The sequence below is a fragment of the Neoarius graeffei genome, chromosome 10 (assembly GCF_027579695.1).
Source record: "Neoarius graeffei isolate fNeoGra1 chromosome 10, fNeoGra1.pri, whole genome shotgun sequence".
NCBI lineage: Eukaryota > Metazoa > Chordata > Actinopteri > Siluriformes > Ariidae > Neoarius > Neoarius graeffei.
Window position 1 is genome coordinate 26,828,216 of NC_083578.1, and position 16,695 is coordinate 26,844,910.

The 16,695-nt window shown below is 42.6% G+C and overlaps 1 protein-coding gene across 14 annotated transcripts in view; it reads left to right on the top strand.

The window, feature by feature from the left end:
* Nucleotides 1-16,695, top strand: part of cacna1db (calcium channel, voltage-dependent, L type, alpha 1D subunit, b) — a 410,093-nt gene that overhangs the window by 44,088 nt on the left and 349,310 nt on the right. For all 14 annotated transcript variants that reach the window (XM_060931662.1, XM_060931659.1, XM_060931664.1 and 11 more), the window contains exons 2-3: nucleotides 4,083-4,422; nucleotides 6,288-6,393. In XM_060931662.1, the coding sequence (XP_060787645.1) occupies nucleotides 4,083-4,422; nucleotides 6,288-6,393 (446 nt within the window). The remainder of the gene's footprint in view (nucleotides 1-4,082; nucleotides 4,423-6,287; nucleotides 6,394-16,695) is intronic.

Consider the following 16,695-nt stretch of genomic DNA (forward strand, 5'->3'; position numbering starts at 1 on the left):
CCATTGAGTGGTTTCTATATCCACTTCTTTTCAGTGGACTTCTTGGTTTGCTGAACACAAACATAGCAATAAGTTCTTGTGTTAATGGACCAGACTCCACTTTTAGATCATTAATCCCTTCTGACTGAGAACGGCCTGCATGCATGGTTTGGCTTCTGGCACATCCATCCAGTTTTTTTTAAATGCAATACCTACAATTAAAAACAGTGTTTTATTGCATTTATTTAATTCCTGGGCTCCCGTCTGGAACAGGGAGTGATGTCGCATCCCATTAATACACTTTACAATAGATTATTAGATTTGAATAGAATAGTTGAGCCAAAATAATAATTTTTTAACGGGCCTTGACTCATTACAAGTATGAATAGGTGGGCATTAAAGTAGAGATGTTTAGAACCCCTGGGCTGGTGTAGAGGGAATGATCATGTTTGGAAGTGTCCATGGTAGCAATACTGTGATGACTGATGTGTACCTATTCCACGTTCTGACTGGAACCACGGACCCATTTTAAACCCAGCACTTTCATATCCGTAGCATTTCTATGTGGAGCATCGTTGCAGTTCGAGACTCTGCTGTTTGTGAGGCGTTGTCAAGGAGATTCACTTTTATCCAAACACTTCTTTCGAGATGATATTAATAGTCGTGTGATAATCTCGTAGCATGCCAAGTCCATTTCATATAAAGTGTTTCGAGATTTGATTTACATCATGAAAGTGTACCTGAGTGGGAGTGATATTCTGCACAAATAAAGCACAGGCGCTGCAGGCGTGTCGATATAACCGGTGGATCCGTACTCGAACGGCGGTACACCTTCTGATTGATGCAACAGTGTAAGTGTTTACCCTGTTGTCATGGGATCTGGAGGATCGCAAATCCTAATTATGCTACAGCCAGGAGTCCAGGAGAACATAACTGGTCCCGCTGTCTGAGTGGGAAGCGTGGCGTTTCTCTCTCTCTCTCTCTCTCTCTCTCTCTCTCTCTCTCTCTCCTGTCAATCAGAACAACACTTGGCAGTCTGCAAGTGCATGCATATGGAAGAGCGTAGTTTGGCTGCCTCTGATATTGCAAGAACAGCAGTTTGAAAAGATGCAGTAGCTGCACGTGTCTCTGTGAAAGCACGTGTTAGCCTTCACCCTCCCGGCTGGCGGATGGGATTTGACTTGCCTCGGGAGGTAAAAATGACAACATACATGATTATCTATTAATCCTAGTCTGTAGGATATGCTACTTGTTACAGCGTCATTCTTTCGACAGCAAGGCAGCAAGTGGCAGATCAAGTGACCTGGAAAGTGCTCTGCCAGTTCCAGCTCTGCTTTTTCACATGACAGTATATCGATTCTCTCTGTTTCTCGTTCTCTTTGTTTCAATTGAACAAGTTTATACACGACATTACGAACATGATTACGAGGTTGTAAGCAGTGTTATACAAACGAAATTTTATCAAGCTAGGAAAAAAAAAAGTCATTTGTAATAGCTTCATTTTGGGGAAGCCATGGAGTAATGGGTAGAGAAGCAGCTTTGGGACCAAAAGGTTGCTGGTTCAATTCCCTGGACCAGCAGGGATGACTTGACTCGGCTTGGACTTGTAAATTGGAGACAAGGACTCGGGTTTTTTCTTAATTTTTTTACAACATGTCATAATAATTTGCCAGAAGATATTTATATCTACATTAATTCTTGTACTAGTTTTGTGCAAGAGAATGCACATTCACCTGTTCATACGTCATGTTCAGGAACGCTAATGGCCCTAAGATGCCTGGAGAGAAGCCCCTAGGATTGTCCGCTTTGCTTATACAGACTTCTCGTGCAGTGGGAAAAAATGCACCGCTATGTGTTCCATGTGTAGAAGAACTGTCGAGAAGACGACGAGGACAACCTCGAATTTCAGTCGTCATTTGGCAAGACTCCGCAGAGAAGGAAGTGACATGCTCTGTTGATAGAGGGACTTGCTTGCTGACTGATTATACGAGCTAGTGTTAACCCTCTCTCATGTTATTTGCCCTGTTGATAGTGGGCGGGGCTTGCTGAGTGATGAACAAGCTTTTTATCTGTAGCCTATTCACTAAAATGGGGTGGTTGAACAGTAACGTTAGTCCAACACGGTAGCAGAGACGCTTTCACATAAAGGCAACAACAGCCACCGTCAAATGGTGCGGTTGGAGTCTCGTTCTCGGACTCAACTTGGAATGCTCTTTAATGACTTACAGTGGTGCTTGAAAGTTTGTGAACCATTTAGAATGTTCTATATTTCTGTATAAATATGACCTAAAACATCAGATTTTCACACAAATCCTAAAAGTAGATAAAGAGAGCCCAGTTAAACAAATAAGACAAAAATATTATACTTGGTCTTTTATTTATTGAGGAAAATGATCCAATATTACATATCTGTGAGTGGCAAAAGTATGTGAACCTCTAGGATTAGCAGTTAATTTGAAGGTGAGATTAGAGTCAGGTGTTTTCAATCAATGGGATGGCAATCAGGTGTGAGTGGGCACCCTGTTTTATTTAAAGAACACGGATCTATCAAACTCTGATCTTCACAACACGTTTGTGGAAGTGTATCATGGCACGAACAAAGGAGATTTCTGAGGACCTCAGAAAAAGCCTTGTTGATGCTCATCAGGCTGGAAAAGGTTACAAAACCATCTCTAAAGAGTTTGGACTCCACCAATCCACAGTCAGACAGATTGTGGACAAATGGAGGAAATTCAAGACCATTGTTACCCTCCCCAGGAGTGGTCGACCAACAAAGATCACTCCAAGAGCAAGGCATGTAATTGTCGGCAAGGTCACAAAGGACCCCAGGGTAACTTCTAAGCAACTGAAGGCCTCTCTCACATTGGCTAATGTTCATGAGTCCACCATCAGGAGAACTCTGAACAACAATGGTGTGCATGGCAGGGTTGCAAGGAGAAAGCCACTGCTCTCCAAAAAGAACATTGCTGCTCATCTGCAGTTTGTTAAAGATCACGTGGACAAGCCAGAAGGCTATTGGAAAAATGTTTTGTGGACGGATGAGACCAAAATAGAACTTTTTGGTTTAAATGAGAAGCGTTATGTTTGGAGAAAGGAAAAGGCTGCATTCCAGCATAAGAACCTTATCCCATCTGTGAAACATGGTGGTGGTAGTATCATGGTTTGGGCCTGTTTTGCTGCATCTGGGCCAAGATGGCTTGCCATCATTGATGGAACAATGAATTCTGAATTATACCAGCGAATTCTCAAGGAAAATGTCAGGACATCTGTCCATGAACTGAATCTCAAGAGAAGGTGGGTCATGCAGCAAGACAACGACCATAAGTACACAAGGCGTTCTACCAAAGAATGGTTAAAGAAGAATAAAGTTAATGTTTTGGAATGGCCAAGTCAAAGTCCTGACCTTAATCCAATCGAAATGTTGTGGAAGGACCTGAAGTGAGCAGTTGATGTGAGGAAACCCACCAACATCCCAGAGTTGAAGCTGTTCTGTACAGAGGAATGGGCTAAAATTCCTCCAAGCCGGTGTGCAGAACTGATCTACAGTTACCAGAAATGTTTAGTTGCAGTTATTGCTGCACAAGGGGGTCACACCAGATACTGAAAGCAAAGGTTCACATACTTTTGCCACTCAAAGATATTTAATATTGGATAATTTTCCTCAATAAATAAATGACCAAGTATAATATTTTTGTCTCATTTGTTTAACTGGGTTATCTTTATATACTTTTAGAACTTGTGTGAAAATCTGATGATGTTTTAGGTCATTTTTATGCTGAAATATAGAAAATTGTAAAGGGTTCACAAACTTTCAAGCACCACTGTAGACTTGACTCGGACTCGAGGTTTAGTGACTCGACTACAACACTGGGCTGAAGTGCCTTTGAGAGCAAGGCACCTAACCCCAACTGCTCTGACACAAATGGTGGTGTATCCTGTGTCTGATTAACCAAAGAAAAACTGATGAAGTGATTATCAGCTCAGGTGGTGTCCGGACAAAAAAAATAATAATTAGCTTGGGTCATTTCTCAGTATCTGTCTGTATAAAGTCTGTTGAATTTTTCCAAACCTTTTGACCTTATGTGTTTTTCTCTCATCCTCAGGGGCAAGCTATGCTATCAGCACACGGGCCCCTTCCTCTGGCGATGCTCCTCCCCTTTGGTCAGAAAGCCCCTCCCTCTCCAGACAGTCACTCCCCCAGTCTGGCGCTCTGTCCTGGCAAGCTGCGATCACTGCGGCAAGAAACGCCAGGGCCGAAGGCGCCCAGACTATATGTACATCGGACAGCGCTCCAGTAGGCTCGCTGTCGCAGAGGAAGAGGCAGCAGTATGCCAAGAGCAAGAAGCAGGGTAGCGCCACCAACAGCAGGCCTCCACGGGCGCTCTTCTGCCTCACTCTCAACAACCCGATACGCAGGGCCTGCATCAGCCTGGTGGAGTGGAAGTATCCTTACATCAGCTTTCCTCTGGGACCAGACTCCAAAGTAGCATCATTCTAACGAATAAATGAATGAAAATTCAGTACTGTACAAAAGTCTTAGGCACCTGAATATTTTTTTTCACACAAACTTTAGTATAGATTTCTATTTTATGACGTCTACGTCATCGAGTCAGTCCAAAAACATTTTAGAGTCCAAACTTTTTTTTTTCCAGCACAAAATTAAATGTTACAGGAAAAAAAATGTTTGTATCTGAGCAGCATGTTACACAAGAGAGCACTTTTCAGATTAAAAAAGGAAACATAATGACGGCTGCTGGGTTTTGGTGCAAAATTAAGACGCGAGTGTGACAAAGTGTCCAGAAGAACTGTGGCTGGTTCTGTAAGATGCTCAGTAAAACCTACAGCTCATTTCCTTATCAAACTGCACTCACTGTACCTGAGACTACTAATTTTATTTAAAGCAAAGGGTCGTCTCACACCAAATACTGACTTCTCATCTCATTATCTCTAGCCGCTTTATCCTGTTCTACAGGGTCGCGGGCAAGCTGGAGCCTATCCCAGCTGACTACGGGCGAAAGGCGGGGTACACCCTGGACAAGTCGCCAGGTCATCACAGGGCTGACACTTAGATACAGACAACCATTCACACTCACATTCACACCTACGCTCAATTTAGAGTCACCAGTTAACCTAACCTGCATGTCTTTGGACTGTGGGGGAAACCGGAGCACCCGGCGGAAACCCACGCGGACACGGGGAGAACATGCAAACCCTGCACAGAAAGGCCCTCGCCGGCCACGGGGATCGAACCCGGACCTTCTTGCTGTGAGGCGACAGCGCTAACCACTACACCACCGTGCCGCCTCCCAAATACTGACTTTGGTTCATTTATTATGGCTTACTGTTTATAGTATTTTTTTTTCATGTTGAAACATTTTATTTCATTATTTTAAGCCATTTTTGGTCTCCAGCATTTCCTTGCATGTGCCTAAGACTTTTGCACATCTAACTTTTTACTTCATCTAAAAGTTGCAGTCAGGAAAGGAAGGTAGTGAATTCTGAAAACCGAATGCTTATATTGTAGCATAGAATGGTTAGCATACAATTATTAGCGTTTTTGGGTGATGTATTCCTTTAAAGACGTCTGTTTGTGCAACGGCATTTTTACACAAGATTTTAGAATTAACTTAACTTAGAATGTGTATGAATTGGACTAGGTAAAGTTAAAAAAAATTGAACATTTTAGTAACTAGTATTCTACAAACAAAACGTTTTCAAGTATATGAATATCTACATTTTTGCATGTTTTACAGTTCAGAGCAAAATATCATGCTGATAATTATTCCGTCCACATTCACTGGATATGAGCAATCGTGCGCTCTGATTGGCTGCTCGACTACTAGGATATCAGCTCATATACCGCGAGTAGAGAAAAACAAACCGGTGTTGCTGAAGCAGCCGAGGACGAAATGAAAACTCTGCTCGAAAACAAAACCCCAGAATATAGAATGAAAAAGTATTTGATGGTAAGAACGTTTTCTTTTTTTTTCCCTCGAGAATTATTATTATTATTATTATAGCATTTTTCACAAATTGCTACTGTCATTTCGCCGGTTTGTTTCCATTCTAAGCGGAAACGATTTTGTCAGATGTTTTGTATAAAGTTTTTATTTATCGACGTTGCAAAAAAATCAAAATCAAAATGCTCCGTTTCTCAAAATCCAGTCAATGTGGATAGAATAAAACAGTTATTCCACTCAATCTTGTCGTACATGGCTCATAGCCGACTCGGCCATCAGCACACATCCGACTCGATTTTGTGGAATAATTGTAACGGAGTTTATATTCCTTAATCATGCATTTTCCAGACCCTTTGATATCTTTATATTGCTGTCTATTTTTGCCAACTGCGTGGCCTTAGCTGTTTACATCCCCTTCCCTGAAGACGATTCCAATTCAACTAATCATGACCTGGTGAGTACTGTGGCTTCTGCTCTCTCTCTCTCTCTCTCTCTCTCTCTCTCTCTCTCTCTGCCAGATCACCACTTTCCTTTAATTTTGCAGAATCGTTGTAAACCTATTAGCTGCATTTCAGACAGAGATTTGAGCCCTTTGCGCTTGTGAGCAGCGCAGAACCTACAGGTGTTCCTCTATGATTCTTATCATTGGCTCTTTGTGCTTTGTGTATGCATGGCTGTGATTGGTTACTCAGTATTGTTCCTCTAGCTGTACAACTTGTGCGATGATGTTTCTTTGGTCTGGCCATTCAATACCCTGTATTTACTGGACATGTGGCTTGTTTGTACCTGTAACACAGTCCAAATAATGATGTGAAGGAAGGAAGAGTTAATACAAAGGCCAGTGTTTGGGCTGTTAATTCCTGTATTTTTTTTATTTTTTTGACTATATTCTGTTAATCGACGTGTCGAAGAACTTGGTGACAATCGATCCCTGATATTCAGTTCATGACTACAGCCACGAAGATTACAGTATGTTCCAGGGAAAGGTGACTCACTACAATGTGGACAGATTAGCTTTGACATTTCAGTCGAACCCCGACAGTGATGATGTATTATCAGAGAAGTGAAGGTACTCTGGAAAAACAAGGGGATGAATACTTTTGGACTTAACCCTTGTTAACTGTAGCCGTGCTCAGAAATACAAATTTGACAAGATGAAAGACATTTGCTTGCAAGCAAATATCTTCTGAGAAGCTTTATATTCTTTATCATATTCACACAGGATAATAAAAATGGTGTATGCAGTGGAAGCACGCGCTCTCTCTCACACAATGGATCTTGCATCATCATCAGCAGCTCATCATTGACTCCATAATCTGTCCATGACCTAATGGTTAGAGAAGCAGCTTTGGGACCAAAAGGTCGCTGGTTCAATTCCCTGGACCAGGAGGAATGGCTGAAGTGCCCTTGAGCAAGGCACCTAACCCCTAACTGCTAATCCTCAGCCTGCTCTATGTATATTGTACGTCGCTCTGGATAAGAGTATCTGCTAATTAACAATTATTCGCCAAAGACTAGGTGAATAATAACCGACACAAAGTCGAGGTTATTATTCACTGAGGCGGATAATTGTTTTCGTATAAATACACAGGTGAGTATTTATTTTAAAAAAATCATTTATTCCAATCTTCAAAAGCGACTCGCAAATGTAACGTGCGCAGACTTGCGTCACTACACCGAGTCACATAAAATACTTTGTTTTGAAATCGATAATATAAATCCCAGTTCCACCTTCCCTTTGAAACTTCAGAGCGTCTTTAGTGCTTTTAGGAACAGCATTTTCTTTCATGATTTGTAATTCTTCCTCACTTACGGTGACAAAGCGATTGGCTGACATTTTGCTGAGTCACTCGAGGTGATTATTGAGAAATAGACTGAATTTCTTGACCAATCAGTGCGCGTGATTTCTTATGATCACATGCGTCCATCCATCCATTTTCTGCCGCTTATCCGGGTCACAGGGGTAGCAGGCTAGGCAGAGCAGCCCAGAATTCCCTCTCCCCGGCCACCTCCACCAGCTCTTCCAGGGGAATACCGAGGTGTTTCCAGGCCAGCTGAGAGATGTAATCTCTCCAGCGTGTCCTGGGTCTGCCCTGGGGTCTCTTCCTGGTGGGGCATGTCCAGAGAACCTCCCTTGGCAGGCATCCAGGGGGCGTCCTAACAAGTTGCCCAAACCACCTCAACTGACTCCTTTCGATGTGGAGGAGCAGTGGTTCTACTGAGTCTCTCTCAAATGACCAAGCTTCTCACCCTGTCTCTAAGGGACAGCCCCTCCTTGAATCACCACCTTAACGTGGTGGAGGGGTTTGAGTACCTCAGTGATTCTAGGAGCTATGCTGTCGGGGGCATTTGCCCTTGGTAGGGTCTCCCAAGGCAAACAGGTCCTAGATGAGAGGTCAGACAAAGAGTGGTTCTGAAGACCCTTATGAGAGAAACAGCAAGGACCCGAGTGCCCTCGCCCAGACCAGGGATACTGGGTCCCCCACCCTGGAGCCAGGCCTGGGCGAGGGGCTCGTCGGCGAGCGCCTGGTGGCCGGGCCTATGTCCATGGGGCTTGGCTAACCCGAATGAGCAACACGGAATCACTCTCTTGTGGACCCACCACCAGCAGAAGGTTGTATTTAAAGGCACAGATTTAAAGGGGACATATGAAAAACTCAGTGCTTGTGCACATGCATTTGGATCTCTGGAGTGCCTAAGAACCCACACCCTGAAATAAGACACTCGGTTTTTTATCCCCCGCTGGCCGAAAGGCCCGATGAGGGATTATGTCGTGCCGATTTCCGTTCACCTGTCTGTCCGTCCGTCCTGGGAAGAGTGCTCACCTTCTGAAATCTATTCCTCTCACAACTTTTGGAGGAATTTCACGAAACTTGGCAGAATTCTTTATGTGTTGGTAATACGCATATTGCAATTTCATTAAATTGGGTCACATTTTACCGGAGTTACAGCCCTTGATTAACAAAATTATACTTTGGCACTTTCATGAGAGTGTGTTTTCCTTCTGAAATCAACTCCTCTCACACTTTGTGGAGGAATTTCACAAAACTTGGCAGGATTCTTTGTTATATGTCGGTAGTACACATATTGTTATTTTGTTCAATTCAGTCGCATTTTACCAGAGTTACAGCCCTTGATTAACAACCTTGTACTTTGACAATTTCATGAAGGTGTGCTTGCCTTCTGACATCAACTCCTCTCACAATTTTTGGAAGAATTTCTCGAAGCTTGGCAAAAGGCCTTGTTATATGACAGTAATACGCATATTGCGATTTAATTTCGTTTGTGAAAATCTGACCAGAGTTTTGACCCTTGATTAAATAACTTTGACAATTTCATGAGGGTGTACGTTCTTCTGAAATCAACTCCTCTCACAGTTTGTGGAGGAATTTCACCAAACTTGGCAAAAGGCTTTGTTATATGACAGTTATATGCATGTTGAAATTTCGTTTAATTTGGGTAAATTTTACCAGAGTTATGCCCTTGATTATTAACAAACTTGTACTTTGGCAATTTCATCAAGGTGTGCATGCTTTCTGAAATCAACTTCCCTCACAATTTTTATCCCCCGCTGACCGAAAGCCCCGAAGGGGGATTGTGTCGTGGCGATGTCTGCCCGTCCGTCCCGGGAAGGGTACTCACCTCCTGAAATCAACTCCTCCCACAGTTGTTGGAGGAATTTCACGAAACTTGGCAGGATTCTTTATGTGTTGGTTATACGCATATTGCAATTTCGTTCAATTCAGCTGCATTTTACCAGAGTTATGGCATAGTTGCCAGCGGGGGGATATTGTGCTCTCAGAGCACTCTTGTTTTGAGATGTCGTAGGGCTGGAAATTTTTCTGATCCCTGGCAACCATTGTGAATAATTACCAAAATAAGCTGCTAGTCTGTACAGTGTGTGACTGCGTGCTGTCGACTCTCCGCTGCAGTGTTACTTGCCCATAGCGCAAGTCAGGTGTAATAGCCTCTCGACTTAATTTTCTGCTGGAAAACAAATGCCTGACCTGTTCAGCAGAAAAAAAAGTAAACTGCATCATTCCTGAATCCTTTTTCCTATTACAGGACTGTCAGGGTGACTCATAGCAGGTCAGAAATATCCTGTCGTAAAGATTTTTTTTTCTTTCCTGACTCAATTATTGTGTTCTTTTTTTTTTAAATAAAAATACTAATAAATCCAGCTTTGATTAATGTAACTGTAAATTTCCGATTTGATTTCAAATCCTGCCCCTTTTAAGGCTTTTTCATGATTTTTTTTTTTTTTGCCCACACTCATGCACATGTAAGCAAGAGCTAATTCTGCATTCAGGTTATGTTCACAAAAAATAGGGCCCCTGGCCTCATATGTCACTTTGCTTGCATAAATGTTGTTGTGCAGCTCATTAAAACAATTCAGTGTGAAACCACTTCAACAGCAATTGTATTTTCAGCAGTACTACAGCACAATAAAAGAGGGACTTCAATACTGCATCGATTATAGTCGTTGCAAATAAACATTAACAATAGTGATTACCAGTGGCGAAGAGTTACTATTAGACCTGGGACTTGAGCTCAGCCAAACCTTACCCAGACACACCAAATAAGCAACAGGGCAAAGGATTTCGCAAGGGATTCGCGACAGGCTGCCATGTCGTACCGTTGTGTGTAGTTGTCGATGTTTATTTTAAAAGTCACTAATTACACAGGGAAATGAATATTTAAGTCTGAGTGAAAAATACTGTCACGAGCGTGCAGCATGGAGGAAGAGTCTGGAGACCGAAATCTTAGTTTCTTGGTCATTAGCCTGTGTTACTTGCTCTCGATAGCACTGGCTTGACTGCTTTATTAGCATTCACTAACACTACTGATGAATGCTACACCGGCTGGAAGGTGACTTCACTGCTGCGTGGTTAAGCTCACGTTGTCCTTCGAGAAGGCTGAGGGTGATAAATTTCTGGTCTCTTCCACTATAAATCAAAATCTGATTGGTTAATTCATCTGTCACTTCCTACATAAACATACACTGCCATGGCCTTCTGTCCCGGCAGTGAAGTCCTAACCAATGAGTGAGCCAGCTCTAAACTCTTCTCAGCCTAGAGACAACAAACAAAAAGATCTCATGGGATAACTTGATTTTAATCTTTTCAGGACAGTAACCCTTTCATTTCTGAAGCAAATTTGATAGAAAATGAGGCCAAATTAGAATCGGAAGAAATTCTGAAAGAATGAAAGCAATTAAAGAATGAAAGAAATGAAATATAAGGCCCTGACGGTTCCCCTCTGGTGATTACAAGAGATAATCTGAACAAGAAATGTCGATTCCTGTATTTTATGCCGGGATCACGAATTGAGCCCTGATTTTGCTGAGAAATTTCCACCATCTCGAACAACAAATGGGCCTTGTTGTGTGACCTAATCGAAGAACAGCCATGTGGTGTTTGGGATGCCTAATGATACCCTGACGAAAAGTCTAGCATATCAAAACTTTTGGTATTTTTCTCACCTACTTTTGACAACTCCTACAACGTATTCCTTGATGGCCACGATTGACAGTTTCTCATGACTGACCCTCCTCCCAGACAACATGCAAGGACGTGAACAATGATTGGTCGGGTTTGAACTTGCAGTACTGCCAGTCTCCTGACCAAGACACAGCAAGAACTTATGGTGTTTATAATTTCCTGATCTGTCATGGTGACCATTGTGAAAGACAAAAATATTGTGTGGTCTGTTCCCGGCATTAAGTTAGGCAGGTACTCCTGTTTTTGATGTAAACAGATCATGATCTGTCAAACCTGATTTTTGTCACAAACACCACCAAACAGCTATTTGTTAGTGATTATTAAAATCTTTAAAAAAGGGCCTGATGACAATTCTACTTGATTTACTAAAACAAATATTTGTGCAAATGCACATTACAAGAATTTCACCCTAATACACAGAGGATATGACACGGTTGCACGAAGATAAACTTCATATCTTCGAGTGGTGAACTCACAAGTGAGCGAAGCAAACGAGTGAAAATATTTTCAACACGAGAAGATAAACTGCATCACTTTGCGCCACTGTGTAATGTTCTTTATATTATATGGACCCATCCACAAAAATGTACACAAGTAAATCGGGAACTATTATACATGCAGGACACTTTTTTTTTTCCCATGGAATAAAAATGCGTGTTCTATTCCCTTCTAGCCGGTTTCATTCATTTGGTTTGATAGCATGCAATATTGTTAGCATATCGCTTATCCTATGTGTATTACGCCACTCTACCCAATGGAGAACGAGCATTGAATATCTCGTCTTGTCTCGTCTTCTTCCGCTTTATCCGGGACCGGGTCGTGGAGGCAGCAGTCTAAGCATGGAAGCCCAAACTTGCCTTTCCCCAGACACCTCGGCCAGCTCCTCGGGAAGAACACAGAGGCGTTCCCAGGCCAGCCGAGAGACATAGTCCCTCCAGCGTGTCCTGGGTCTTCCCCGGGGCCTCCTCCCGGGGGGACATGCCTGGAACACCTCCCCAGGGAGGCGTCCAGGAGGCATCCAAAAGAGATGCCTGAGCCACCTCAGCTGATTCCTCTCGATGTGGAGGAGCAGCGGCTCTACTCCGAGCTCCTCCCGAGTGACTGTGCTTCTCACCCTATCTCTAAGGGAGCGCCCAGCCACCCTGCGAAGGAAACTCGTTTCGGTCGCTTGTATCCGCGATCTTGTTCTTTCGGTCATTACCCAAAGCTCATGACCATAGGTTGAATATGGTTTACAATATTGCATGGTTGTCAAGACAACATGACGTCACACATCAGAGATGTAAAACTTCCGTGCTAGTGAGTAACTGTGACAATTTGTAAACAAACATGACCGCCAGGTTTCCTTCGTTAAAACCGGAAGATTAAGAGAATTTTGGCTGCCAGGTTGCGCCGTTGTGTGTAGCTGTCGATGTTGATTTTAAAAGTAACTAAGTAAATTACACAGGGAAAATAATAATAATATTTGGCTTAACTGCGCTAGCATTAGCCTTCGCTAACACTACACCAGCTGGAAGGTAATTCGATTGCCGCGCTAACAGCACCAAGTCGCGGCTAAGCTAGCGTTGGCTAATGCTATTCGTACGCCGGCTGGAAGCTGACTGGACTGCCTCACTAACAGTACCGAATCGTGGGTAAGCTAGCGTCGGCCTTTACTAACGCTACTGCTATGCCGACTGGAAGCTAACTGGACTGCCGCACTAACAGCACCGAGTCGCGGGTAAGCTCGCGTCGGCCTTCGAGAATGCTGATATGAAGTGTGTATGTATAATAATAATATTGGCTGGCTTTTTTTGTGGTCTATCAGATATATTCCATTCAGCTAGCATGATATTGAACGAGTGGAAGACGAGTGGAATATATCTGATATACCACTCAATGCCAGCCAAAATTATTTAAATATGTCACTTAGAGCCGCGATGTATTTCGTATGAAAAATACAACTTTTTCAACACGAGAAGATAAACTTCATATCTTCAAGCCAACGTGTGATTTTCTTTTTATTATACAGACACATTCACAAATTAGAACGTACCCAAATTTATCTAAACAATTCATCGATTTCCTCACGAGTGACATACAGAGATTGATGTCACGGTGTTGGTTCTCCATGTCCCCGGATGGAGCTCGTATGAAAAATACGAGTGATGTATTTCCCAGTAAAACACTTGTCTATATAATATAACCCTGTATTAGCAAACCTTAAATGCAGGTGTTAAACATTTTGTGATTTTCTTTGGATGCACAGGTTTTGGGACCAGATAGAGTTGCAGTTTTACACAAATGTATCTTAGCCACTGCTTGACAGAATATTTTGTGTGTGTGAGAGAGAGATCTTTAACTGGATGGCCTTCAGATAATAAATAAAGCTCAAGAAGAACAGCTTAGAAAATGGAGTGTGTGTGTGTGTGTGTGTGTGTGTGTGTGTGTGTGTGTGTGTGTGTGTGTACTAAAAAATATTCTAAATGTCAAGCTGTGTCTATCTATCTGTAGGGATTAAGAGTTTAGCCAAAGAGCAGACAGAAATGAGTCCGAGTATGCAGTACTGTGTGTGTGTGTGTGTGTGTGTGTGTGTGTGTGTACTTGTGTGTGCATGGATCCCACTACAAGAGGTGTATTTTAATGTCCTGTAGATGTTTGGATAATATAATTTACACATATGCATCTTACCGTTTTTTCTACACCATTTAGTTAACACACTAGTCCAAAGGATGTGTGGACGTACTGTATATAACATAGGCAGTGTGTGTGTGTATTGATTGTATTGGCTGCTGCATATTGGTTGCCAGTCTTTGGCTCTGCAATGGGTGAACATCCGCATTAAAAACCTAAAGGGCACGCAGAGGCCAGTTGTCAGATGTGTCCTTTGTATCCCTGAGAACATCGTAGGGAAAGATCTGATTTACTCCCCCCCGGTCCAGAAAGGTCCTTTTCTTTTCTACTGACATTAAGAATTACTGAGATACATTTGAGCTACGTTATAGAATGCGCAATTAAGACCCCAACAGTTACAACTTTCATATATTTACACGAACAGGATTACTATAGGAATTCGTACTTTATTAGAACTGCAGAACTACGGAACTCATTGCCATCTTGTACTAAAGCAAACATAGTTTGTTTAGGAGGACCAGCCTAATTCATATTTGCATATCGAAGTGAGGCATGTACAGTCCTCCAGGCTAGAAATTAATCAGACATATCATACAACCCCAGTTCCAAAAAAGTTGGGACACTGTGCAAAACAGACTGTGAACATTTGCAAATCATGGAAACCCTATAGTTCATTGAAAATAGTACGAAGACAACATGTAAAATGTTGAAACTTAGAAATTGTATTATTTTTTGAAAAGTATATGCTCATTTTGAATTTGATGTCAGCAACACTTTTCAGAAAAGTTGGGACGGGGCAACAAAAGACTGAAAAAGTTGTGTAATGCTAAAAAAAAAACCTAATTTGGTGACTTGGCAATAGGTCAGTAACATGATTGGGTAGAAAAGGAGCATCCCAGAGAGGCTGAGTCTCTCAGAAGTAAAGATGGGGAGGGGTTCACCGCTCTGTGAAAGACTGTGTGGGCAAACAGTGCAACAATTTAAGAATAACATTCCTCAATGTAAAATTGCAAAGAATTTGGGAATCACATCTATGGTACATATCATTAAAAGATTCACAGAATCTGGAGAAATCTCTGTATGCAAGAGACAAGGCTGAAAACTGACATTGGATGCCTGTGATCTTCAGGCCCTCAGGTGACACTGCATTAAAAGCAGACACATGTCTGTAGTGGAAATCACTGTATGGGCTCAGGAACACTTCAGAAAACCATCATCTCTGAAAACCGTTAATTGCTGCATCCACAAATGCAAGTTAAAACCAGATATAAATAATATCCAGAAACGCCACCACCTTCTCTGGGCCCGAGCTCTTTTACGATGGACTGAGGCGAAGTGGGCGGTACGATGGTGTAGTGGTTAGCGCTGTCGCCTCACAGCAAGAAAGTCCTGGGTTCGAGCCCAGCAGCCGATGAGGGCCTTTTTGTGCGGAGTTTGCATGTTCTCCCCCTGTCCGCATGGGTTTCCTCCGGGTGCTCTGGTTTCCCCCACAGTCCAAAGACATGCAGGTTAGGTTAACTGGTGACTCTAAATTGACCGTAGGTGTGAATGTGAGTGTGAATGGTTGTCTGTGTCTATGTGTCAGCCCTGTGATGACCTGGCGACTTGTCCAGGGTGTACCCCGCCTTTCGCCCGTAGTCAGCTGGGATAGGCTCCAGCTTGCCTGCGACCCTGTAGAACAGGATAAGCGGCTACAGATGAGATGAGATGAGGCGAAGTGGAAAACTGTTCCGAGGTCTGGTGAATCAAAAGGAGAAATTCTTTTTAGAAATCATGGACACCACGTCCTCCAGGCTAAAGAGGAGAGGGACCATCCGGCTTGTTATCAGTGCACAGTTCAAAAGCCAGCATCTGTCATGGTATGAGGGGGCATTAGTGCACATGACATGAGTAGCTTGTACATCTGGGAAGGCATCATTAATGCTGAATGATATGTTACACTTTTCAGAGCAATATGCTGCCATCCAAACAAAATCTTTTCCAGGGAAGGCCTTCCTTCTTTCAGCAAGACAATGCCAAACTGCTTTCTGCACATATTAAAACTGCATGGCTCCGTAGTAAAAGAGTCCGGGTGCTAAAGTGGCCTGCCTGCAGTCCAGACCTATCTCCCATTTAAAACACTTGGCGCAAAATACGACAAAGGAGACCCCGAACTGTTGAGCAACTGAAACTGTATATCAGGCAAGAATGGGACATCATTTCTCTTTCAAAACTACAGCAATTGGTCTCCTCAGTTCCCAAACGTTTACAGAGCGTTGTTAAAAGTAGAGGTGATGCAACACGGTGGTAAACATGCCGCTGTCCCAACTTTTTTGAAATGTGTTGCTGACATCAAATTCAAAATGAGCATACATTTTTCAAACAACAATAAAATTTCTCAGTTTCAACATTTGATATGTTGTCTTTGTACTATATTTAATGAAATATAGGGTTTCCAAGATTCGCAAATTGTCGCATTCAGTTTTTATTTACAGTTTACACAGCGTCCCAACTTTTTTGGAATTGGTTTTTTTTGTGTGTGTGTGTGTGTGTGTGTGTGTGTGTAATTGATACCATATAGCCAGTTTTTCTCTTTGTAAGTGCAACACTGAGGACGTATAACCTCCTGCACATTGGTGCGTTCTTACATTTTCTCAGTGTGG